At 48.7% G+C, this 25,652-nt stretch overlaps 1 protein-coding gene across 1 annotated transcript in view; it reads right to left on the bottom strand.

The window, feature by feature from the left end:
• Window positions 1-25,652, bottom strand: part of Gabbr2 (gamma-aminobutyric acid type B receptor subunit 2) — a 327,200-nt gene that overhangs the window by 159,917 nt on the left and 141,631 nt on the right. The window contains exon 3 of the mRNA XM_028770277.1: window positions 24,657-24,827. Within this exon, the coding sequence (XP_028626110.1) occupies window positions 24,657-24,827 (171 nt within the window). The remainder of the gene's footprint in view (window positions 1-24,656; window positions 24,828-25,652) is intronic.

Raw genomic sequence — 25,652 nt, 5'->3', positions numbered from 1 at the left:
GTGGTGCCTGTATGGGGACACCAGCTGGCTGGCAATGCAAATCAGTGCGCTCAACAAGGGGCAGGCACAGTCAAGCCCCAGCTCTGTGTGTCGTCCACAATTGGAGAGGTGACCCTGCTTCCCTTGTATCTCTTTCTTCTCACCTGAAAACAGAGGCGGTGAGCATGTTGCTCACAGACTGGGTTCGAGGCTCAGCATGGGGCTGTGGAACGCCTTTGTATGCTATGGAGTTCTGGGCCTTGCTTGAAAGTGAGAAAGAATCCAGTGGTTGGGACATCTGTGAGGTGTCAGGGAAGGTGTGAAAACCTGTATTATGTTTTGTTTGGCAAACAAACAAATTCACCCTAAAGGTAGTCTCATCCTGCCCTCCCCCCATTTCAACTATGAGCAAGCAAGGGGAGATGCCCAGTCTGGCGATCTTCCCACACTCTAGCTTGGGGCCTCAGAACAGGTCCAAGTGCACTGCCAGCCATTGGCCCCCATTGCGTTAGCTCCTAGGCCTTTGCATCCAGCTCGGGTATTTATTCTGATGGACTTTAGGGATGGTGAGGGAAGAGAAGCAACAGTAAAGGGCATTTTCAAAGTACAGGAAAGGGTGATGTAAGGAACCATCCCCTACACTCACATGGGGGCTAGAAGACCCATCTTAGTCTCCCAAGTGCCCAGGTTTGCCCTGAACTGAGATGCCAGGTTCTCTTGGCTAGTGGGCCAGAGTCTGAGCTGTTTGCTCTAGACTGGGAGTCTCGGAATCTATGATTCTTTTCGCTTCTAAATAACAAAAGCAAGAACACGTTCTTCTGGGTGAAGTAAGAGCCCTTCACTCCCAGGAAGATGAAACGAAGATGCCGATTGATGTATGATGGGATGGGTGAGTTCAAAATCAGGAAAGTGGAAAACCATGAAATAATGGAGCGTACGCTTCAAAGAGCAAGGACACTGGAGGCTCGGCTGTCCCTGGGATCGCCTGGTTGCTGCTCCCTGCACAGTGAGATATTCTACCAACTGTCACCAGAAAAGATTAACAAAACAACAACACAAACAAACCCCAGTCTGTTTCTACAGAATGGAAATCATGCTTGTATCGTGGTAAGGTTGAAAACTCCTACCAGGCGTGCTCTGACGGGACAGTGCATTGAGGAAGTACGCTCAGGAGAACCGTGCAATCCAGTCATGAGAATCGCCTCAAGAAACTCATCATGTCTTAAGCAAGCTTACAACCTTGAGGTGGGCCATCTGGACCAATGCTGAAATCCCACAGTAATTCTACCACACTGCTTTTGGATTCTGTGAAGGCTTGTCCTGCCAGGGTCCTGTCCCCACCATGTTCTGTTGCTCACACCTAGAGCCAGTGAGGTCCCTTCTGTCCCCACAGATCCTCCACAGCAGCCTCAGATGCCTGACAATATCGAGTCCAAGTTCAGAAGCCCAAAGATGAAGCACAGGCAGCCAGGGAGGGACATTTGCAGCCCCTCAGCCAGGGGCGGAAATCTCACCTCCTGTCCAACCACTAACTGGCTTTGGGGCTTCATGCCTTCTTGAACAGCTCCCACGGGCTCTGGGTTTTCAGGGATGATGTCTGTGTGCTCCTCCAATCTCATGGATTTGTTTCATGCTCACACATGTCTGACATTGGCATTTCTTCTGCTCAGGCGCTGGGGAAGACGGTGATGGGCTTGGTGATGGTTTCTACCATGGAGCTGAGCTTCTCGTCACCCTGGGTCTCTCTGCCCAGAGGGTGTGGAAGGTATTCCTCAGCTGGCTCCCCTGGGGAAAGCTTGCTGAGGCTCTTGAGTGTAGTGAAACAGAGTCAGACCCAGGCCAAGAAGAGGAGCAGGAAGTATTCAGCTACAGCAGTAGCATGTGCAAAGGTCCCGTGGTAGAGGAAGATGGTACAGAAACTAGAAGACTATTGAAGTTGGAATTAAAGTGGAGCTTAAAAGAAGGGATGGGCATCTGAGTTGGAATGATGCAAGAAAGGAGAGGTGGGTGGGGCTAGAGTGTGTGGGCCTTAACAATTTATATTAAAGATGTTGTAATCTAAGTGCTATAGAAAGCCAAGATGAGGAGTCAAGAGAGGAGAAGGCCTGGGTGGAGCTGTGTTCACATGATGATTCAGGTGAGTGAGTGAATGAGTGAGTGAGTGAGTGAATGTGTGTGTGTGCGTGTGTGCACACGCATGCATGGGTACTCATGATACTATTATCCAGGTGAGAGATTCCAATCAAGGACCAGGGGAGAATGGGAGGCTGCCAGAAGTCACAAGTTACAGCGACATTGAGGGTAATTGATAATAAGTATTTGTCTTCCGTTGCTGTGTAAAACATTATCCCAGAAGCTTCAAACAATAAGCTCATATCATCTCCCTCATTCCCAGAGACGGAGAACCAAGGCACGGCTGAATGGTAGCCCTGGCCCACGCCCTTCTATAAGGGTGCATACGAGATTGCACTGGTCTGTCACTAGAAACACTGCCAAGTCTCAGGGATGAAGGGTTTCCAGCTGGGTCCAGCCAGCTGCCCCAGTCGCTGTGCTCTGAGTTTAGATCAAGTTCTCAGCTGAAGGCTGAGGCCGAGGCTCCACCCTCTCCAGATCCAGGGTCCCATCCTCCCTCGCAGCTGGGCTCCTCTCCCGCCCGCTCCTGCTCTCTCTATCTCGTAGCCATGTCTTATCTTGAAACACGAGTCTCAAGCAGGGCAGGTTTAGAGCTATCGAAGTTGACAGCCAAGGACGGGAGGCCATGGGAGTACCCAAGACCTCAAGACACTTAGCTTCGATGAGCAGCCATTCCTAGGACATCATTCCCATGGAGGCCACTGTCCCAGCTGAAGAACCATCCAGAAAAACAGCGCTCCAGGTGAAGATGGCAACAGAGCCACCTGCACTCATGAGCCTGAACATTCTAATTAGGTTAAAATGAACTTAGAGCAGAGTGAGTCCCCAGCTCTCCTACGGAAGCCGAGGTAACCTACTTTGTCATTCAAATGTACCACTATATATAGCGATGGATTGTGCTGAAATGTCACTCCACTTACCTGACTAAAACGTATAATTATAGATTTACTTCTATTCATTCATGAAATGTGTCTTCACTTGATTAAACAGTTCATTCAAGAAAAATCCATTAACACACGGAGCGTGTTCAAATACAGCTCCTTCAATGCTGAGGGCGCCGACAGAGTTAAGATGCTAATTAGGCTAAATAGGTTTTGAAACGTCCCAATGTTTGAATAATTCAGGTCACTTTTTAGTGGGGCTTCAGCTCCCCAGGAACTACCGTTAATTTAAACTAATTAGAAAATTAGCACAGAGAAGATCAAGGCAGGAAGAGATGGATGGCTTCAAAATAGAAGAGCTGTCACAGGAAAGACGGGATGCCTGGTCTGGACACCCTGTGGCAGCTAGTGAGCCAACAGTTAGAAGGGCCAGAAAAGCAGATTCTGGCCCAAAGCCAGAAGGAGGAAGAAGCAGGGACAGGAGATGAGGCTAATGACATAGAAGATGAAGATGATAAAGAAGAAAACTTCCTAGTGACAATGAAAGTGGTAGTGAGCTCCCCATCACCTTGGGTATGTAAGCAGGAGTTGGACACTAAACATGAGGCTTCTTTTTCCTTACCAACATCTATGGTTTTCCCATACTAGGCTTACCACACTCACTGTTATTTTTGAATGTTAAAGTTGCTGAAGCAATTCTGGGTAACCATAAGGGTCATTTTTTCTTTTTTTTGCTTGTCCCCTGACACCCCCCTCCTCCCACTTTCCCACCCCCACTTAAGACTTGACACATGCACTTAAATTCATGTAGAAGTACTTCCTGTGGCAGAATGGTGTTCCTGTGGGAACACAGACCAACCTATTTCCAGATAAGTTAGTGCTTTATACTGTGTAGCTGTAAAACAGTCGAACCTGCATGAAGAAACTTAAGAACAAGTATAAGTGAATATGTACATGGTGGTTCACCTTGCCTGTGAACTTGATCGGCTCTGTGTGGGTTTGTGCATCTCCTTGAAGGAGTCATCGAGTTGGGAAGACCTTCTCTGAGGTAGGCAGAGCCTTTCTCACAGGGCCCAGGTATAAAGAGGGCTGGAGGAAAAGCAGTGCTGCTTAGTCTGTATGCCTTTGCTCCTTGCTGACCTGTGCATCTGCTCTACTGCTGCTGCTTCTGCTGCTTCTGCTGCCTCCATCCTTGAAAGACATCCAGACCCAGCTTCTTCAGCCTTCCTATGTGGACTGAAGAGAGCATCTCTGCAGTGACCCTCCAGGCCTGTATTGTGATTGATGAGGCATCCAGCCCGTGAACTGAGCATCTAACAAGTTCTCAGCCTCTCCAGCATGCAGACAAGCATTGCTCGACTACCCAGCATGCACTGTATAGAAAAATTTAATAACCCCTGTGTAATATAAACTCATTCTATTGGGTCTGTTCTTCTATACAGCCCTAATGCACAATGTGAACTTTTTCTGGATAATGAACAAATGTCTGCTCACTCCAGAGAGGACAGCAACATAGACCAAAGAAACAGTCCCACTGGAATCGAGCTTGATGGGCCAAGAATCCTATTCATTTATTTAGAGTTTGTGTGTGTGTGTGCGTGTTCATGCATGTCTTTGTGTGCATTCATATGACATCAGAACCTTCCTCAGTCACTCTCCACCTTGTTGTCTGAGTCTTTCACTGAACTAGGGTACACCAACTGACTAGACTGGCTGGCCTGAGATCCTCCTGTCTCTACTCCCCAGTGTGTCAAGCACTTTATCCACTAAGCCATCTTGCCAGCCCCACAGTGACTTTTAATCAGAGTTTACCGGAACCTGAGCAGCACACAAGCTTCTCTGAAGGAAACATCTCAGTCTACCAATCACTGACCACTTATGCATCTGCATGGGCCGGATAGGACCTCATGTGTTAACCACCCACCCACCCACACACACACTGAGACAGAGATGGGCCTACTTTCATGCAGGCATCATGTGGTTAATCACTTGTGCTGAGAGTTCAAGAGGACACTGGTCATGTGATATCCAGAGGACGGCACTCCATGTAGACATGCGTTAGATCTTCTGTGTGCAGCCTTGTGAGAGAGCAGACGAAGCTGTGTCTAGCACCACTCACACCCCAATCTGGGCTGCCTGAAAGGAACCTGCTTCTCTCCATCATGACACCCCTGTCTGTTCCAGGTCTGTCTGTCTGTCCCTGTCTGTCTGTTCTCTATTACAGACAAGAAGAACATAGACGGGAGAGTGGGAGAAAGCCGATTTGACTCCAGGGCTCCTTGGTGGGGGCTGGGGAGCTGGCTTGCACACAGCTGACCCTGACAGGGGTGGGTGGTCCACGTTCCTTTCTACAGGAGCCCTCAGATCCTGTGTGTCGAGGCCCACGGAATTCTACGAGGAGTGATTGAATTACAGGAGGGGCACTCAGGGAGCATCAACCCACTCATACGTGGATGCTGGGGAATGAAGGCTGAGAGGGAGAACTCCGTGGGGTCAGAGTCAATGTAGGAGCAGTGATGTGACTTCCTGGGGAGACCCTCACCTCCACCTGTGGCATCTACCCCTCTGTCTGATGTCCCAGTTCCTCCAGTGGCAGCTTCCTCTCCCCCTTTGAACATTGTGTTAAGGCCCTGTCCTCTTCTCTCTAAGATAGGCCCTTAAGTTTGAGTGCCCTCCTCCCTGTCTTACAAATCGACTGACACCCTTTTATGGTCCGCCAGTCTTCCTTCCTAGTTTAAACTCCACCTTTCCTAGGCACTATCATGGACACCATGTCTAGAACCTTCTATAGGAAAGCTCTCATTCCCCTCTCTGCTATGATGCACCTGTGACTAAATTGATCAGCCTTATATGATACCATATCCCTTCTCCAGGGCGGCACACCCAGCGACTGCTCTAGCTTGCTTGGCTTGACTTTCAGAGAAGAGCACAGAGGCTCCTATGCCCAAGGCACTAACCAGACTGCATCTCGCTGAAATCCAACACTTGTCCCCACTCACACCCTCTAGCTTGCCCTGCTCTGCCCTCTCTGGAATTTGACTTTAATGAGTGGCACCTCTTGATCTGACTTGTTCTGAGACTCCCAGTTAGGTTAGGTCAATGGGGGGGTCTCACATGGCATCAGAAAAACAATGGAATCCAGGAGTGTAAGGGCTAATGGGTGGCCCAGCAGGAGTCAAAGAGCAATTGGGAGCCAGCAGGGGTCTAAGGACCAATAGGAGGCTGGCAGGATTCAGAAAGCCAATGGGAGCCCAGCAGGAAGCAGAGTGCCAAAAGGACCCAAAGGGCCAGGAAGTCAGCAGATGTGGAAAGGCCAATGGCGGGTCTCAGCAGGCACTGGAGGGCTAATGAGAGGTCTCAGCAGGTGTTGGAGGGCGACAGGGCCCAGCAGGCACCAGAAGGCCCAAGATCAGGAGTCGGAGAGCAAGGAAGGGAAAGAGTTAAAAAGTTAAAGTCTTTCTGCTTGGCTCCTCTTTCCTTGTTTGGATTCCAAACCTATCCGGCTTGGTTCCTCCTGTTGCCCTCAAGGGCACCTGGTGAGGGTCCTGGCCCCCACTATGGTGGGTCCCTGGGGTCTCATTAGTCTAATTGGTTCCCCAGGCCTTGCCCAAAATACTTCCCTGAAGTTTGCTTTCTTCTGACTCCTCCCAACATGCCCTGTGTCCTGCAGGGCCCTAAACTGTAGAACTCTCCTTTTGAAGAACAGCCTGATGCCTGGGCTCGCATCTTGTCTTAAACAGTTCTTTTACATCACACTGGCATGGGCCACCTGAGTTCCTGGCTTCTGGTCACTCATGAAGCTGCACATAAACAGCTCCTTCCATGAAGTCCTCTGGGGGTGCCAGGCTCAGCTCTGGCCCTCTGGTGCCCCTCCCTGCTGATACCCTACCTCCAGCCTCGGTTACTTGGTCCTCTAACCAGGAAGTCCCCTCACACACAGACTCCCCACTGCTCCTGGACAGAGAAGCTGAGCTGTCTCAGCTCCCTCAAGGTTAGGAATGACAACCTGTCTACCCCCTGGCCTGGAGCCTGGAGCCAGCCTCATCCCGTGCAGGTGCTGAGTGTGCGTCTTGGGTGGACACCGCCCCAGTGCTGAGCAGGCTGCAGGGCCCGGAGCGTGCTGAGCTCAGCAGTTTGGACAGTGCAACTTCACTAGGAATTGAGAATCGTATCTACTCTGTAAGGCCCAAGTGGAATTTTCCAACTGGGATGCAAATCTGAAAGGCAGGACAGTCTATTGTGGCTCATTCAGCCACCCACCCACCCGCCTTGGGCTGTGTGCCTCCCTGAAAGGTCTCAGAACTATGGCCTGCACCAGTGAGCCATCCTTGTGGTTGAATGAGGACACCTGCTGCCACTCGTGATGTGTCACTGAGTGCTCGGTGCCCAAAGGGGAGGCTAGGGAAGAGTCTCTGTCACCTTCATCTGTCCATCCCAGGTGACTAGAGGAGGACTTAGGTAGAAATGCCAGAGTACTCCCGAGGGAGGTGGAAGAGAGAATGGAGAAGGCAGTACATCAAGGGTGGATGGGAAAAGAGGAAATGACTGTGGGGCTCCTGTCCCCCAGTGCCTAGCCCTTCACTCATGTCAGGGCGTCACTTTCGGCCATTGGCATAGACCTAAAAGGCATAGTTATGAGCAATATGTGTGTAAGTATAATAAGACACAGAGAGGTCGAGGCAGCTGCCCAAGGTTACACAGCTAGAACGCACTGAACCCAGGACTTAATTTAACTTCAGTCTGACTTCTTTCTATGGCCCACACCAGCAAGAAAAAAACATGTTTCTCTGCACGGGGTCAGAGTGTAAATATTTTAGACTTTGCTGGCCTCCTGGGCTGTGTCCCATCTAAGTTCTGCTGTTGTATTGCAAAAGAAGCCATAAACAAGGAGTGCAACTGTGTTCTAATAACCTTTACTAGACTAGGAGCTGGACTTGCAAACACGGACCATGGCTGGCTGAACCTGCCCTAGAGCCCGTGGTTCTGTGCTCACTGCAGGCTGGGGGAGGGGGAACCACACAGACCTGGACTCCCACGGCTCTGCTTGTTGTAGCCCTCTCTCTGTCCTGGCCACTCTGGGTGGACAAAAGAACTCTTTTGAAAAAAGGCTACCTCCACGGCTTAGGCGGTTGGGTGTGAGGGGCAGCGGTCACGATCAGGGATACGATCAAAGAGAGGATGAGATAGCAAGCTTCAGGTTCAGTTACTGCAGGCAAGCGGCAGTAATGCCAGTGAACTAAACCCAAGAGGTATGGTCTCTCTGCAGGAACAAGCTAGCCTGCATCCCATGAAACCCCGAAGGGATGCACAGAAGCCTCTGGTGGGAGAGATCTTTTCACTACTCCCCAGAAGGAGCAGCTGTGGCAGCTTGGTGACTCCCCACAGAGGGCCAGAGGCAGCTGTTCACAGGCTGGGTACAGCAAATTGTGTGATGTGCTGGGTTCTGGGGCAGGCTGCCAAGCCAACCTGGGGCGCCCCTGCACCCCACCCCTCCACCGCCTGCTGCCCGGCTGCTGACTCACAAGCAAGGCAGAGATACGCCAGAAGGATCCGAAATGGCTCTCTAGTGAAACACACAGCTTCTGAAAGGGACACATGGGGACCGGAGGCAGGGAGCAGCTTCTGCTGTTTCCACTTGAAGGTCATGACCTTGGCAGGGCAGGGAGGATGCGGGAAGCTCCATCAATATTGCCATAGGCTGGGATATGGATCAGGTTGCCAGCGCCTGGCAGCCATGTTTGGTGGAAGAATCACTCATCAGAGGGGATGCTAACTTGGAATTTGAGAGGGAGAGGGAACATGTCCAGGAAAACAAAAACAGAAAGCAAAAAAGCCAGATGATGTGCTGAGGGCCAGCATAGAGCAAGAAATTAAAAGAGAGTCAAGGAACAGGAATCACCCAAGACCTCTCATCCATCTGAACAAGACTGTGCAAAGGGGGAGGCCATTTTAACTATGGGAGACAGGAAGGCTGAGCACAGATGTCCACCTCCCACCTAAGCTACCCCCTTCTGCAAGTGACAGAAAGGACCCTGCAAGGTAGTACAAAAATAGGAGGATCTGCTTCAGTGTTGGAAAAAGAGGAGCTAGAAGCATCAACATGCCAGCAATTTTGAGGAATTTCAGCGAGGTACGATGCCAAGGAAACCAGATTGAAGGCTGACTCACAGCCCTGCTTCCTGAGCAGGGGGCACTGTGCTGTGGGGAGGGAGACTGTGCTGGGGTGAGAGGACTGGCCACAGCCTATGATGAGTGGCTGGGCACTGGAGGACAGGCTGGGCCACAGCGGGAGTACTGCCCAGGAGGACATGCTGGGCTATGGCAGGGGGTGCAGATCCACTTGGGGGAGCTCCCTTCTCATCATGCAGCCCACCTGCCTTCAGGAATGGCTTGGCTACGCTGTCCAGTAACAAGCAAGCAGAGCTGTCCAACTCTAGTTTCCCCATGGTGCAAGAGGTCAAGGGGAGAGGCCAAGAGCAACCCTGAACATCTGGAGCAGCTGTCCCCCACCTACAAGGAGAGACCGTGATTAGCTGAGACAGTTCAGCACCATGTGACTCCTTGGCCCTCAGCTGACTGTCCCTGGCCATGAAGTTTTGTCTTAGATTCAAGGGAAAGTTAGCAGAAGCAGCTAAAACAACAGAGACCCAGGGAGAGTTCATGGATGGCAGGTCGTCCCAGGTCAGGGAGGACACGGAGACTGTGAGCGGTGAAAAACAGTGAACAGGAGGAGAGGAAGGACTTCATCAACGAACAGATTTGCTACCGGAAGTAAGAGGAAACTGTCACATCAGTTTTGTGCTTCAGAGATGAAAGCAAACCAGAACTCTGAAATTCTGGAAATGATACAGTAAAAGAAACTGGAATTCAAAGGACCCCAGCAGAGCTGAGAAAATGATGGCAAGAAATGAATTAGATTATCGAATCTGAGAGTTAAGACACATTAGAGGCAACCAGAAGCAAAACTTAGTTACAGAACACTGATAGCTCTGTGCAGGATAACCTCCTCGCTAGGAGGTAATGTCTCCTGGACATGGTCAGCGAGGGTGGAGGTAGAGATGCCAGAGAGAAAAGGGCAGCAGAGAGGCTCTACAGAGGCTCACTCTGGAATTAGGGGTTTCTAAAAGGAGGGTGAGTGAGAATCCTGGAATTTTGGTTTCTTAAAAACACTGACATATATAAGAATGTGGTTTCATTCTTAACCTCAGGTGTGGGGATATGGGGCTGCTTCAGACTGTCCTCAGCAGCTTATTGTGATTTGCCTCCTGCTCTAGCAGAACTGTGGTTTTGCCAGCAGCAGATAGTTTCTGTGGCTGTGTGACATTTGGAATTCTGGGAACTTTTCAGAGGATTTATAAATGCTAGAGCCTCATAGGTGATGTGGGTGGTTGTTGGTCATTCAGGGGTGTTGGTTGCGATTTGTTAGTCGTGCTCAAAGAAGAAGCAAGAAGGAAATTATTTAGTGATACCTCCCCTCCTCCCCCCTCCTCTGTCCTCCTTTCTCTCCTGTCTGCTTAAGGAAGGAAGGGATTATTTTGGTTCATAATTTAAGGACTACAGAATTCAGGTCATGTGGCAGGGAAGGCAGCTGGTCACATTCATCTGCAGTCAGGAAGCAGTGACCAGTGCTGATAGTCTGGTGCTCAGCTGGCTTCCACCTTTTTATTCAGTTCAGGAGCACAGCCTATGGACTGGACACAGCCACGTTTCCGTGGGTCTACCCTCCTCAGTTAAACCACTCAAGATGCCCAGAAGCATGTGTCTTAGGTGACCCTAAATCTGCCCAAGTTGACATTGAAGATGAACCCTTGCAAGGTCTCAGAGCAAAAGAGAAACAATGAAAGCTCTAATGGAAGAAAATTTTCACAATAGGAAGACCAAAGTCTTCAAACAAAAGCTGCAATCATGTTTCAGGAAAAGCATATGAATATCAGACAAGTTTATCAGTCAGGCTTATTGTTGCTGTATTCACTCTAGAAAGAAAATGGAATCAGCTTAGCTGTCCATCAACAGATAGATAGCGAAAATCTGATGGATAATGAAACATATGGTTAATAAATAACATATATGAACAAATACATAAATTGAGAGTGAAAATATACAATGGAAAACTATCCAGCTCTAAAAAATGAAATCACAAAAATTTCAGGAAAATAAAAAAGCTTAGAATGTATATCAAGCAAGGTCACACACTCTCAGAGAGACAAAAACACATGACCTCCCTTCTGTGTGGGAAATGAACACACATGTGAGCACAGTAAGACGTGAGAATGGGGAACGGGGGAGGGATTTGGGTGACGGGGAAGAACCGGTGCAGGAAATGGACACGGGTCAGGAAAGGATAGTAAGCTGTCCCTGTGGTTTGATCTTTGTCCTGGAGTGTGCGTGTGCACATGTGTGTGCATGTGTGTATGTTGCATGTGCATGTGGATGTGTGTGTGTTGGAATTGTAAAATCCAGTATGAACCCACAGGTCCAGACCTGCTCTAACTGGTCAGAAGTCCACTGAGATGGCAGCCCTTGGGTCTGGTTAATTTCACTGTGTGATTTTTTTTTTTATTTGCAAGTACTTTATAAGAGAGCTTTAATAAGTTCTTTGGTTTGTTTTTTTTGTTTGTTTATTTTGTTTTTTTGTTTTTTTTTTTTTTTTTTCGAGACAGGGTTTCTCTGTGTAGCCCTGGCTGTCCTGGAACTCACTCTGCAGACCAGGCTGGCCTCAAACTCAGAAATCTGCCTGCCTCTGCCTCCCAAGTGCTGGGATTAAAGGCGTGTGCCACCACCGCCCGGCCAATAAGTTCTTAAAGACTAAATTCTTCAGACAAAAGCAGTAGTCATGTTTTAGAGTAAGCACTCAAGTATCAGATATGTGGTATTTTCTTTCTTTGTTTTAAAGATGAAAAATTCTGTAAGTAGCTAACACAGGACAGGGCTGTTACCAAGCAAACAACCAAATCATTGTCATTAAACCTTGATACAATGTCAGGAGTGCTTTGAAGAAGATGGGTGAATAACTTGCATTCGAAGGAGACCACAGAGGGAAGCTATGACTTATGTAAGGACACAGTAGACAGAAAAGTCACATGACCATTCTGACACACATGACTTAGAGATGCACTCATGCATATCGAGACACGAATGAGACATCTATGTCACACTCCCTCCTCCCAAGGCTTGGGGACCATCGAGAAAGAGAGTGGCAGGCAGATTGTAAGAGCCAGGAGTCCAGGGAGACCAGACCAAAAGAGTATCTGTGAGCCTGATGGGTCCACTGCACCCAGGGGCTCACAGCTGCCTGCATGAGACCCACATGAGATGAGCCAGTCAACATCCCAGCATGGGGAGGAGGAGAGTTCAGGGGCCCCCACCCCTAACTGAGGAGCTATTGGTAGTTAATGACTTCTGGGCCAGGGAGAATCAGTTTTAGGGGTGTGGCCTCTGGTAGGAAATCTTGGGCTGCTACTGGGTCTGCCTTTCTTTCACTGCTTTCTGGTTTGTCTTCTTGGCTGCATATCTGGTACATGTATGCTTTTTCTCCAGTGGATGCCCCGTACCTATGATCGTATGGCAGTGCAAATAGGACTCAATGGTTTGTTTGGAAAACCACCAACAAAAAGAGAAGATGAAGCTGAGAGGGGTTGGGGTGGACCTGGGAGGGGTTAGGGGGAAGACTGGGAACTGGGTTTGATCAGAATACACCACGTGCATGTATGAAACTCTCATAAAACAATGAATATTATATTTAAAATTCTAATAAAATACACACTTGTGCTAGAGAAACAGAGCGATTCAAAGATATGACAGTGGACACGAGCTGGTTAAGCGAGGATTTGAATGTTAAATCCTGGTTGCTGCTGTGTACTTTCACAGTGAAAAGCAATATGTCAGATAACTGATGACAAGGAATATCTGCAATGTAAAAAGTAAAATTGAATAAAACCCCCAAATCAGAGGTTATGAGAGCAGGGGCAACGGTGTCATAACGACCAGAGCTTGCTTTTGACATTCCTATATTTCTATATTGGAAATTAGACAAGCAGAGGCCGAGTATTTTAAATTTAAACAAGACTGTAGAACACTTCATTATAGTGGCGAGGAAACAGCATTTATCTGACAGTACAGAGGGCTAAAACCACGGTCATACAAACGCATCCCTGCGAATGCGTTTCATAGGAACCAAAATAAGAGCAAAGACCAAGTGTGCAAACCCAAGTAGGGAAAGAATGGCCCAGAGAGAAAACATCACTAAAGAGAAAAGCCGGTGAAAATAACCCAGAGCGGGGCAGAACAGAGACAAGACCCAGGAAGGGCCTGGGATTTGCTATTCTCTTTACAAGACAAGATAATGCTTTGCAGAAAATTTAACTTTTGCTCCTTCCCCTGCTTTCCTTCCACCAATCAGGATGGCTGTTTTATAAAGCAGATGGAGTGTCTGGCATGGGAAAATGGAAGGAGTCTTTCTAAGATAGCTTTGTGGTTCTTAAGGAAGTAGATGGGGGGGGGCAGTACAGAGAAAGGCAGGAGAAACCGGGCTAGTCCCCCCCCCGTGCCTCCCCCGCCCGCCCCGCCCGAGTTTGTGCGTGAGAACCGGAGGGGAAGGTGGGCAAAAAAGATTTTAGATCTTTCTTGGAGCTGAGATGCAAGGACGTGTGCCCAGAGACCCTGGGTCAGGGCTGTAACCAGGCAAACCGGTGCTACTTGTGTCACCAAGTGGCAGCAGGAAGCAAGGATGGCAGAAGGTGGGCTTTTCCAGCTTTGTGTAGGGTCAGGCCCTGGAGTCATTGCTCATTTCAGTGAAGGCTGTAACCAAAGGTCTAATCGTAGGAACTACCTGACTAACCTCCATGGTACTTTCGATCAAGTCACGTAAGAGCCACTAGCCTGCTTCCTCCCTTGTCTGTTTTCCTCCTTAAGGATTCAGACTCCCCGTGGGTAGGGTCAGTCCGCTGTGCTCACACGACTGGAACTGGACTCACTTCATAAAGACGTGCTGCATGAGTGCATTCTAAGATGAATTCAGGAAGACCGGTGACTGCCACTTCCCAACTTGTACATCCAAGAAAAGAAAATGTGGCTACCAATCCAGAGTCGAGCAGCCATTGTTTCCTAGACTGAAGATCTCCCTGCCTATGTGGAGAAAACGTGAGCAGAACATCGCTCGACATGGTGAGGAGTACTTGACGGGCATCACACCTTGCCAACGACGTTCCCATTGGAGGTAAGCACAAGAAGGAAGTATTCAGTGTTATCATTTCAAGATGTCACTCTAATGTGTAGCGAATACATCAAGATGATCAGAAAGGGCGAGTGACAGCGTGTGGCCCCTGGGTGCTGCTGTTCTAAGCCTTGAGTACTTATGCATATTAGCTATTTTAATATTCCCTACCCCTGAGGTAATCTGAACATGCCCCTGCTTTCAGAGACATGGGAAATTAAATGACATGCAGAAAGTCACCCAGTCCCTAGGGAGCTCAGCTAGAGGTAGAAACCTGTTTGAAACCAGTTAGAAACCTGTCACTCTGCTCTGAACAACTGTGCAGGACATCACAATGAGAAACTAAGAAGCTAAAGATGATGTGGTCCAGGGAACCAAAAGATGATGTGGCCCAGGGAACCAAAAGTAGGCTCATTCTTGATGTCAATGTTACTGATGACTGCCGAGAAGACTCAAAAGAATTGAGAGATGAGAAACTTCCAGAAGAAATACATTCAATACAGCCAGTCCTAAGAGATGCATGCATGGAGATCTATAGCTTTCCTATAAGCCAGCGATAACTACTTTAAAAATATCCTAGAAAGTAGATCCCATCTCCCAAGGCAATCTTCAATGTAGGACACACAGAAGTAACCCTAACAGCCAAAGGAAAGGACCTACATAAAGAAAACGAGGCTACTTTTCCAGCAACGAAGCGAACCAAGAACTCCATGTTTGTGAATGTGCACCACTGGCCACAGAGATGTCGTGTCTGCAGCAGAGCAATCGAAGAGTGGCCAGAATTCAGGCAAGGGTGCCAAGAGAATTCTGGGAGTCTCAACCACAATCAACTTGGTGAAAATAAAGTATGTAAGTGAAGAAGGGCAGACTGTGAATTAGCCATGCTATAAGTGAGAACCTCTTAAAACACAGGGTGTCAGGTCCACACTGGTTAGAGCAACAGGGCAAGCTTAAATGCAGGAATGAATCAAGCTGGTGCAGCCCTACTTGGCGCCACTGGGTCCCTACCACTCATGGAAGTTAGTGACATGTGCTGAAATGATAATATTTAGGACATATTGCAGCAAAGGAAATGCATTGTTAAAGTTGATTTTGCTCATTTATTTTCTAACATTTTAAAACGTAGCCACAAGAAAGTTTAAAATCACATCTGTGGCGTGTGCTACATTTATATCCTGCGAAACTGGTCAAAAGCATGGAGAAATGTATGTTATTTTCTAAAGGTCAACTTTAGCGTAGGCATTTTGAATGAATCTAGAAAAGATATAGTCATTAAATGCCGAAAGAATAATTGAGTGTCTGGGAGCAGGAGAAAAAAGATTTGATGCTTCAGACATTGATTGATTGATTGATTGATTGATTGATTGATTTTAGCTGAAATTCAAGATAAGGTGTAATGCAACAGTGGACACAATAGAAGAAAACAGGCAGAGTTATAAGAATCCCTGTGATGAGGGGACTTTGAGCACTGCATTAGAGGTGGGGACCATGGCTCCGATAAATCCAGCCACATAAAATATCAAATTCCTATGTGTCAAGTCACAAAGCCAAGGTTCAAGGACATATAAAACACGAGCGAATACCTCCCACAAACCTGAGGACGGCCGGTAGCCCGGTATAAAACAGGCTCAACAACCTGGGAGGGAAGGACAATCCAGCCAGAAAAAGTGCCAATCACATGAGCCGCCAAACTCACAAAAGGAAAATTAGAAACGAGGAGCCTAAGGAAAGAGATTCAATCTCAATAGTAATCAAAGAAATGCAAATTAAGACAGCCATTGCCAAGGGTGAGAGAATGCGCGTCGAGGCTCTGGAACTCATTGGTGTGATCTTCTCGGAGGACAATTTGGCAATACACACAAAAGGTTCAAAATGCACGAGTGCTATTTCTAGGAACCATCCCTGGAAGATAATCAGAGATGCGCAGACAGAAGTTCCAATATGAGTCCATTGTATCTCTGTGTATAATCAGCCCCAAAACTGGCAGTTACCTCTGTGTTCTGCATCGGGCCTCGCCTCGCTTGAGTAAGTGATAGCACGCCCAGCGAGCGGCAGGGGCTTTTGAACAAGGACTGGATGAAGGCCGTTGTCAGGAAATCCAGATCTGCCTTGTTCCAACATATCTTGAAATGACAAATAAAAGTTTTGAAGAAAAATAAAGCGCTAACAGCTCTGGAAGCATACCATCAGGCAGGATAGTTGCGAATGCTGGAAGGAAGGGACAGGTGGTCGAGTGGATAAGACTGGGAAAATAAACCTGAAACATGCCCCAGGGGACAGTCAGCTATGGGTCACCAGGGTGTGGTGGGGACACTCGCTGACCTGAGAGGATGCTCCCTCCAGGCTGAGTACACAGGAAGAAGACATAGCTCCTGACTACAGAACTTGTCACACTTGGTAGGAAAACCATCATGACCCGAGTTTGATGCTTTGCCCTCCCAAGATCTGTATGTAGGGAGGGGACTTGGCCCTCTGTGTGGCTGTGGTGGGAGGTGATCAGACCTTGAGACGTGAGGCCTGGTGGGAAGTAATTACATCTCGGAAGGTGCTCCTTTCAGAAGGAAGAGATTCAGTCCTCAAGAGAGGGTTGACTAGCCATGACGTTCTGCCTTCTCACACCCTCAAGTCTGCAGTGAAGCTCTCAGTAGACTCCAGCTGATGCTGGTGCCACACCACTGACCCTCCAGAATGATGAGTTGGGTAAACATTTTTTCTTTATAATACACTTGGCCACCGGTGTTTTATAGTAGCAATAGGAAAATGTATTGGGTTATGGCTCATTTTTAATTTTCTTTTTTTTTCCCTTTGCTATTTTGTCAACTTTCTGCATCAAGAATGTTATCAACATTACAGTTAGAAAATAATAATTAATAATTAATATTTAAAAGAAATACACATGAAGAGTCACTGTAGCCTTATAATTTCTCTTCTTCATGACTGCAGGGTTTCCTGGCCCTCAGGACTGCGACCACCCTACTGTCTAATAAAACACCTCCCATGGCTCCCTAGAGCTGACAGGAAGCTTGGCTTCCTCACAGCCGGTTCTCCCGACCAAATATTCACTATCTCCTGAAGGTTCTATCCAACATCCCCACTCCATTCTGTTCCCACAGACCCTGGGGCTCCTGAAGCCTGGCAGATGGGCCTTGGGGGAGAACTCGCAGCCAGAGTGTACCAGAATAGCTGTGGAGAACCTACACACATGCTGCCTGTCAGCCCAGAGGCCTGCCTGAAATAAGGCATGCTGGGAGCAGGGTGTGAGCAGGTGTGGTGGGGAGTGCTGGTCTCCAAGATCTGGGAACTGGGGGATCATGAAATGGCAGGCTGAATGGCATATCAAGAGTCCTGGGGGTCTGTAAGGAAGTCCCAAGAGATGGGCTGCTCAGTACACACAGCTACCCACTTGCTTCTGGGGTGAAGTGATCATCAAGGACGCTTGCCAAAGGCCCGTCTTCTCTGCAAAGGAGCAGACAGAGCCTGAAGATCCCATAAATACTGGGTAAGTCACACCCTGGCAAGGGTGCTCACTCTTCCCTTTGTAAGTCCTTTCTAAAACATGTTATCATTCTAGGTGATAGAATGGAATCACTTGCACACAGTAGGTACTCAGAAAGCAGCCACAGGTGACAAGACAGCGTCTTCTTCCCCCACAGGGCTGACACAGTAGCAGCTTACCAGGGCCAGAGTAGGAACTTGGGCTGGGATGCAGGAGGCACAGGAGTCTCTGAGAAAGCTTGGAGGGGGCCGTAAGGATGGCTCAGAGACTCTCTCAAGGGCAGCACACTCCCTTTCTCACCAGTGTTCTGGAATCCTTGTGGCCCTTTGCTAAGTGACCCTCACATAGCTATCCCACCTCTGTGAGCAGAGACTAGTTGTTTCTTTCTTTCCAGTTTAGAACAGAGGGCCCTGATGTCCTGGAGGAGTGTAAGGGAGGACCACCTGCCAGACCCAGGGGCTTTCCTCACCATGATTGTCTGCCATATCCTCCTAGTCCTGGAGTGGAGGGAGGACAGCCACACACCAGCTGTGCCTGGGCAGGTACTCTAAGGCAAACTAAAGCATCCAGCACAGAGCTCTGACTTCTCTCCAGAAGTTCCAGGGTTGTACACTGCCACCAAAGTGTCAGGCACTGAGCGCTGGTCATTCAGAGGGACAACTGCTCTTCCCGGGTGTGGACTCTCACTGTGAGGAGAAAGGTACCATAAAGAACCCACTGGAGGGTCACATCCATGGAATACATTAACAAGAAACTAATTCCACATGAAGCCCTGCGTCTGCCCCAGTGGGGTCATAGCAGAGTCTAAAGGCCTGAAGTCCCTCCCACTGGATACTCCATCCTCTAAATTAGGCTCCAAGGAAAAGCCATTGACAGACCCCTGTCCCAAACTTCCATCAGCACTTCACCAGGTGTGCCCGCACTTAGCCGCACTTAGCCGTATCCTCTTCCACTCTCCACCTGCCTCACTTCTTCATAAAGGACCCACCTTAAGCCACACCCAGGAGTGCAGTCCAAGAGCTGGCAGTGATCTCAGGTTTTCTAGTATATGCAATGTGAGTATAGCACTGTTGGGCTTCAAACATCACAGCTTCCATTCAGACCACACTCTGGAGAACAGTGGGCCTCTGTTCTCCAGCATGCCAAAGAGGCTGTGGCAAACAGCTACCCTGAATGGGCAGGCCATAGAGTTGACCCTGGCAGGTGGCTCACAGGACTTGCTCCCCTGAAAGCCAGAGCTGAGGGCATAGGGTAGATGCATGTCTGGGCTGCAGCCATGTCAGTCAGAAGTCTCAATTCTTCAGCTGAGAGTTAGGGTACGGGGCAGGGCACTAGGTCATTAGGACTAGAATCTAACATGCTTAACGTCTCCTCCTGTCTTCCAATGTATTGGCAAGTACAAATGATGCACTTACTGGCAAGTCAGTAAGGGGTGGAGGTTAGGGGCAGATATCAGAGGTCCTCAGTGCTACTGGGCTATTTGATGCCAACTGTCACACAAAGATTGCCAGCTTCTCCAGTATAGCTTCACTCAAGCCCTAACTTAGATTGTCACTGGGCCCTATGTCTGACTTCTTGTGTGAAGCCCAGTGATGCTACTGAAGCTTCTGATCCTGGTTCCATGTTTGGGGAAGCCCTGCAGTAGGGCATAGGGCTGCCCCATCCTTGAATCCATAGAGGATTCAAGTGTCAATCATCAGTTGCTGACTATGTACGTCCTCAATGCTCAATACTGATGTCAACCAGAAGCACCACGTGGCAAACTCTTAGTCACTGCTGGTTCCAGTGACTGGCTCAGAATTTTTACTGAGATGTCCCCATCTCTGAGATAGTTCCCTTCAGCAAACATTGTCATATTCCCCCAAACCATCAACAAATGACAGCACGCCTTGGTTGAGTTCTGTGGGAACCTGAGCTACTGGCTCTGCTCATCTTCTCAATGGCCCCAGTAGCTTGGGGAGGAAGCAGGGTTGGTACACACATGGAGGGTGATGCTGGCATTCCTGTCTATCTCCCAACCTCATCTCACCACAGCCACCAGAAGAAGGAAGTGTGAGCCACCCCAGATCTCACTTACTAAGCATAAAACCTTGAGAGGAGCCCCCATTGAACCTATACAAACCAGGGAGCACACACAGTAATGGGCCACAGAGATAGAGTGGCTACTGGTGAGGAGGCAATGAGGTGGGCAGGTACCCTCTTATTCTTATTCTGCATCATGTTAAGAGCCCATGCAGGGGAAGATGACCTCAGAGGCCTGAGCATACAGATCCCACAGGAGAGAGAGTGTGGACAGGTGGGGAGGGTGCTTCTGCCAGGGCAGGGGGTTCCTGAAAGACCTTTAGAGGATCCTTTGAGATATGTTACCCATGCTATGGGTTCAGTTACTGCTAAAAGGGAAAAGAAGGATCGCAATAACCACAAAGGTGGCCTGTGGCTTCGAAGCATGGGGTGGGTCCTTCTGTCCTCTGCTGCAGACTTTGTTCCAGGATGTGCTCCAGAAGAGCAAGTCGCACTTCAGAGGGGCCCGTTACCACCCCTGTGGTGGAGCAGATGGCCACTTGGTCCTAGGAAAGGTTCCAAAAGGCTCAGGAGGGCCCAAAAGGGCAGGGGCTTTGAAGAGGAAACCGCACAGATGGCTACATTCTTGTCAGGGGCAGATCAAGGCCCATGATGAGCCCTGCCACTTGAAGAAGATCTTTGGTATGGAAAGGTCACCCTTGATGGTGAGAGGCCTCTGTGCATCTCTCAGAATGACCAACTCAGAGCACTGGCACCACCAAATACCAGCAACAAAATGGAGTCAGAGCAATGTTCCTCGTCACTGGTGGGATGTACTGTAGGGACTGGAAGGCAGTTTCCCATAAAACTCAACACAATCCTACCTTGTGATCCAGCAATCAACTCTTTGGCCTTTACTCAATGGCACTGAAAATATGTTCACACAAAAATCTATGTATGGGTGTTTATGACTGAATTGTTCCTAATTGTCCAAACTTGGAAGCAACTGAGATGTTCTTCAGTAATGAACTTTCTGTGTAAGCATGAGGACCCGAGTTCAGGTCCCCAGCATCCATGTAGAATGTCCCTCTGCAGGGAGACAGAAACAAATGCACCCCTGGGCTTGTTGCTAGCCCACCAGCTGAATCTGTAAGCTCTAGCTTCAATGAGAGACCCTGTCTCAAAAAAAACGAGGTAGAGCCTGATAGGTGCTAACCTCAGGACCATGTCCATGAGCACTGGGTCTGCACACAGTATGGCCACATTGTCACTCTTTGTGTGGATAGATATATGTTCCCAGAGCTTGTCTCCTGAATTCCTCAGGTAGCGAACAACCACTAGATGAGCACCACCTATATTGGGGGGGGTCTTTTAATTTCATCTTTGCTGTCTATACCCGTCTCCCAGAGCGACATCTGCTCTTACACAGGGGAAACCCACTGCTGTAAACTGAAGCAAGCATGTGGTGTTGCAACATTGCTTGAAAAGCCAGGCTTGTGGATGAATCTGCCTGGTATTGAGTCATTCCTTTTCCGGTTTTACAGTCTCTAATTCAAAGAGGGCATGGCTGCAGCACACTTGGTCTTTCTAGCCACAAATCCTTCGTCTGTCTGAGCCAGATCCAGAGCTGCCTGGGGGTCATTGGGTATCAGCTTTGACTCACGGGGACTGTTGTGTAGCTATTTCCTCTAAGATTAAACATTTCATCTTAGAAGAAATCTTCTTAAGATACAGGATATTCTATGGGGAGGTGGAACACTTCATCCTGTGCAGAAACTCTTTAAGACCAGAAAGCAAACATCTAAAACGCTTCAGGAAGTCCCTAAAACTGAACAGACTCACTGGGCCCCTCCCTACCCATGCTTATATAAGAATGAGGACTGCTGAGCAATGACCAGCACACCTGTCTAGAAGAGGCTCAAGCGAGCTACCTGGAAAAGGTGCTGACCTCTTAAGCTGTCTGCAGTCTGTGCAGTGTGCTCCAGGTTTCCAACCTTTGTGAACTGTCACCCATGCTGTGTTGGGCTGTGGTGATTGCAGCTGCCTTTGAGTATTTCTGCTCCCTCACCTATAGCCTTATAAGTAACCGAGGACACCCATTGGATCACCAGTCGGGCATTAGTGGTATCCTTAGTCCGTCATGGGTTTCCTATCCGGGGTAAGTTGGTTCAGATCTCCCAGGTGTATTGCCACCACACAGTAGAAACTATAGGCTTGCAGGAGCAGTTGGTGCCATGGCTGAAATGGCCTCCAGCCTCTGCGTGGCCCATAGCACCAGTACCACAGTGATGAACTCTGGGATTTTACACCTCCCTCCAATCTCAGGCTGGCTTTCCCTTTAGGTCCCTCCCAGTACGCCTATCCAGAACAGAAATGTTCAATACTGCCAACTGACTGGTTCCCTAGTTTTCTCTGCACTCCTGAGAAGCTGTTAGCCCCTGGCTAGGATCCAGCAGCTGCACTCCAGTGGTACAGCCCAGACACCTGGCGAGGATGCCAAGGTTCTCAAGCAGAGAGGAGTCAGCTGGGCCGAGTGCTTTAATCAAGGAGGGTCCTTGACAGCAATGCCACCGAGCTACATCCTGTGTTCCAGAGACTTCCCATTGAGATGCAGAGACCCGCAGCAAACAGCCCTGTGTGGAGGCATATGATATGGCACCAAACTGCCAGCACCTGATTGTAGGGAGAACAGTGTGACTTGGGAGGACCGTGTCATAGACCAGCAGCTGGAGCACCAGGCACAGCCACCTGCCCTCTGCCATGTCTAAGTTTTCTCATCTGCAATATGGGAGTCATCACCTCGCCCTATCGGGCAGGATCCTTAGCAGGGAGGGGGATGGCAGATAATATGATGAGGGTGGAGGAAGGCATCTTGAGGGGGAGAGAGCTCAGAGATCTTCAAAGCACTTGAGGGGACAGCTAGGCTGCACTCTTTAGACCAGTGGTTCTCAACATGTGGCTCTTGACCTGTTGGGGAATCAAATGACCCTTTCACAGAGGTCACCTAAGACCAACAGGAAAATACAGATATTTTACATTATGATTCATAATAGTAGCAAAATTGTAGTTATAAAGTAGCAGTGAAAATAATTTTATGGTGGAGGTCGCCATAACAGGAGGAACTGTGTTGAAGGATCACAGCTGTAGGAAGGTTCAGAACCACTGCTGTAGACCAAGCTCCATGAGCTTCAGATCTCGGAGGCTCTCTGCCTGCAGTACCCACGTGACTCTAGGAAGTTATGCCTGCAAAAGGAATGATGTCTGAACCAGCGCTTAGGACTTTGTAATTCAGTCCTTTTCTCCTGTCTCTTTAATTTAAATTTCTTTCTTCTTTTTTTTCTTAAAGCAGGGTCTCATGTGTCCCAGACAAGCCTTGATCTTGCTGTGTAGCAGAGGATGGCTTTACCCTTCTGGTGGCCTTGTTTCCATCTTCCTGGTGCAGGGATCACAAGTGTGTATCACCTGGTTTATGTGATTCTGTGGTGGAATCCAGGGCTTCGTGCATGCCAGGCAAGCACTGTCCCACTGAGCCATACCCCCACTTCATCTTTTGGTCTGAACCACCTTTTGTCCCCTTGGAGATGCTTTGAAACCTGGAACATTGCCCCTTCCCAGCTATGGGCCTCAGTTTCCCCTTTTACACAATGAAGAGATTACTAGTGGTGTCTCTAAGGACTTTTTAGATTCCTACTGCCAAAGACGCTATTTGAGCAGGCACCCCTGAATCACCGCAGGGTTTCTCACTCACTGGGAGCCCTCTCATTGCTCTATAAAGAAGTCTGCCAGCAAGAGCCTCTTCAGAGCTTGGCAGAGAGTGGTTCCCACTGGAGGTCAAGGTTCCTTTGGTCCTCACTGAGGGCCTTGCCTGGGAACGCACGCCTGGCTCGGATCACTTCCAAATATTTCCAGCTCCTTTCTGTGCAGGGCTTTACCGTTCACAGTGCCAGTTCACACACGCACAGGGAGGTATTGGTGGGGGTGGGGGGTTGTTGTCCTTATTTTACTTCCGGGAATTGGAACCGCAGCTCAGAGCAGCGAGGGGGCCTTTCTAGGTTCTCACAGGCAGCCGCTGAGTGACGGCTGGGTAGAGAAAGAGATCTGTGGAACCCGCAGTGGAAGCCAAGCTGTTGACGCCCAGCGCCTTCCTTTTCAAACCCTGCTAGAGCCTAGGACACAGCTCCTCTTGAGGCTTGGCTGCTCACCCAGCTCTCGGGTGTAACCTCCCTGACCCATGGCCCACAGGATGCTTCTAAGCCTCCCTGTGATTTGATCCACATGGGAAGAGAAAAGGAGGTAGAGGAGATGTTAGAAAAAGAAAATGGCAAACCAACATGCAACACCTCGCCGCTGGTGAGGAGGTGCCCAGATGAGAACCTTCTAGCATCCTGAAAGTGAATCAGCCGTTTTGGAAGTTAGTTCCTTTCATTTCTAATAGCCTGTAGCTTCACTTTTAGAAAGATATTGGCAACATGCACACCTAGGCCTGAGTGGAGGCTGTGAGGCACAAGGCTGTGGACACCCCACACCCAGTGGTCTAGTTCCATGAGCTACAGCACACCCATGTGCACACTCACATAAGCCTACTAAACAGGGGTCCAATCAAGGTCTCTGGGACCTACTGCAGAGCAAATGCAAAGCAAAACTATTCATTTCATATATGGTATGAAGTCACTGGGGCTTAAATGGATCTGTTGAGAAGCATTCTAGGTGGATGAATGCTAAACTAAACACCCCTGGGGGACTGAAAGTCAGAATGGGGGGTTAGGAGTAAAGGGAGCAGAGGAAGGGGTATAAAGGGGGAAGAGAGAACAAGAGAGGATGACCGAGGTGAGCCAGACTAAGGGAACAAATCGGGAGGGAAGGAGGGGCAGGAGGTTATTGGAGCTAGGTACAATGACACATGTATGTAAATGACATAGTGAACAATCCCCCTTAAAATGTAGGCTGTGAGTACCTCGGAGAAGCGCTGCACGTCCTGCGTGAGTGTGCCCACGCGCCGCCAGCGGAAGTGCTTCAGAAGCTTCAGGATGGCCGGGTTCACGGCATTGTCTGAGGGCACCGTCCGGAAGAAATATGGGTACTTCTTCTTATCCGCAAGAACAGGTGTGGTGGCGGCGAAGGAAAGCTGAGAAAACGAGAGGACACTTTTATTGGAGCCATGCACCCAGTCTTTACAGGCAGGCATTTCTCTCATGGGACAAGTCGTTTCGTTTCTAATTGTGTGAATTGTGCGTGTCTTTGCGTAGGTGGGCATAGTGCAGGTGTCTGAGGAGAGCAGAAGAGGGTGTCAGATGCTCTGAAAGTGGAGTTACAGGCAGATGTGAACTGGGAACTGAACTCTGGCCTTCTGAAAGGGAATTCTTAAAAGAGAACTTGGAAAGAATGTAAGATAAGGAGAAAGGGTCATATGGGCAGTGAGCAACACCACTCCAAAGGAATGGAACCATCAATAGTGTGATCTGTTTCATTCCAGAACGTTCTCTGTGATCAGTGTTTTTATCACATTGTTCTCTATACACAAATGAACGGTTTCCCATGTAAGCAAGGAACCTTCCAGTCTGAAGTTCTTTGTCATATGATATTATTAGCATCTAGCATATGAACACACCAGCTTTTTGGGAGACAATAAAATTGTTTCACTTGCCATGCTGTCTGCTGCATTAGTTGTCATTGTCATATGGGCATCTTGGTGCATAGTGTTTCCCTTCTATATTTGAGAATATTTCCACAGTCTGTGGTATAAATGTTTTCAGGTAATGACCTGGACACGTGGCACAGGGGGTAGAATGCTCGCCTGCCTGGCATCGTGAAGCTGTAGCTTGCATCTCCAGCAATGTGTAAGTGGCAGTATGCCTGTCACACTAGCACCCAGGAGGGGGAGGATCTGAAGTTCAAGGTTATCCTTAGCTACATAATGACTCTGAGACCAGCCTGGGCTACCTGAGATTCT

This window comes from Grammomys surdaster, unplaced genomic scaffold, assembly GCF_004785775.1.
Source record: "Grammomys surdaster isolate TR1022 unplaced genomic scaffold, NIH_TR_1.0 199, whole genome shotgun sequence".
NCBI lineage: Eukaryota > Metazoa > Chordata > Mammalia > Rodentia > Muridae > Grammomys > Grammomys surdaster.
The sequence above is the reverse complement of the archived record's forward strand: the minus strand, read 5'-3'. Positions and strand labels throughout refer to the sequence as shown.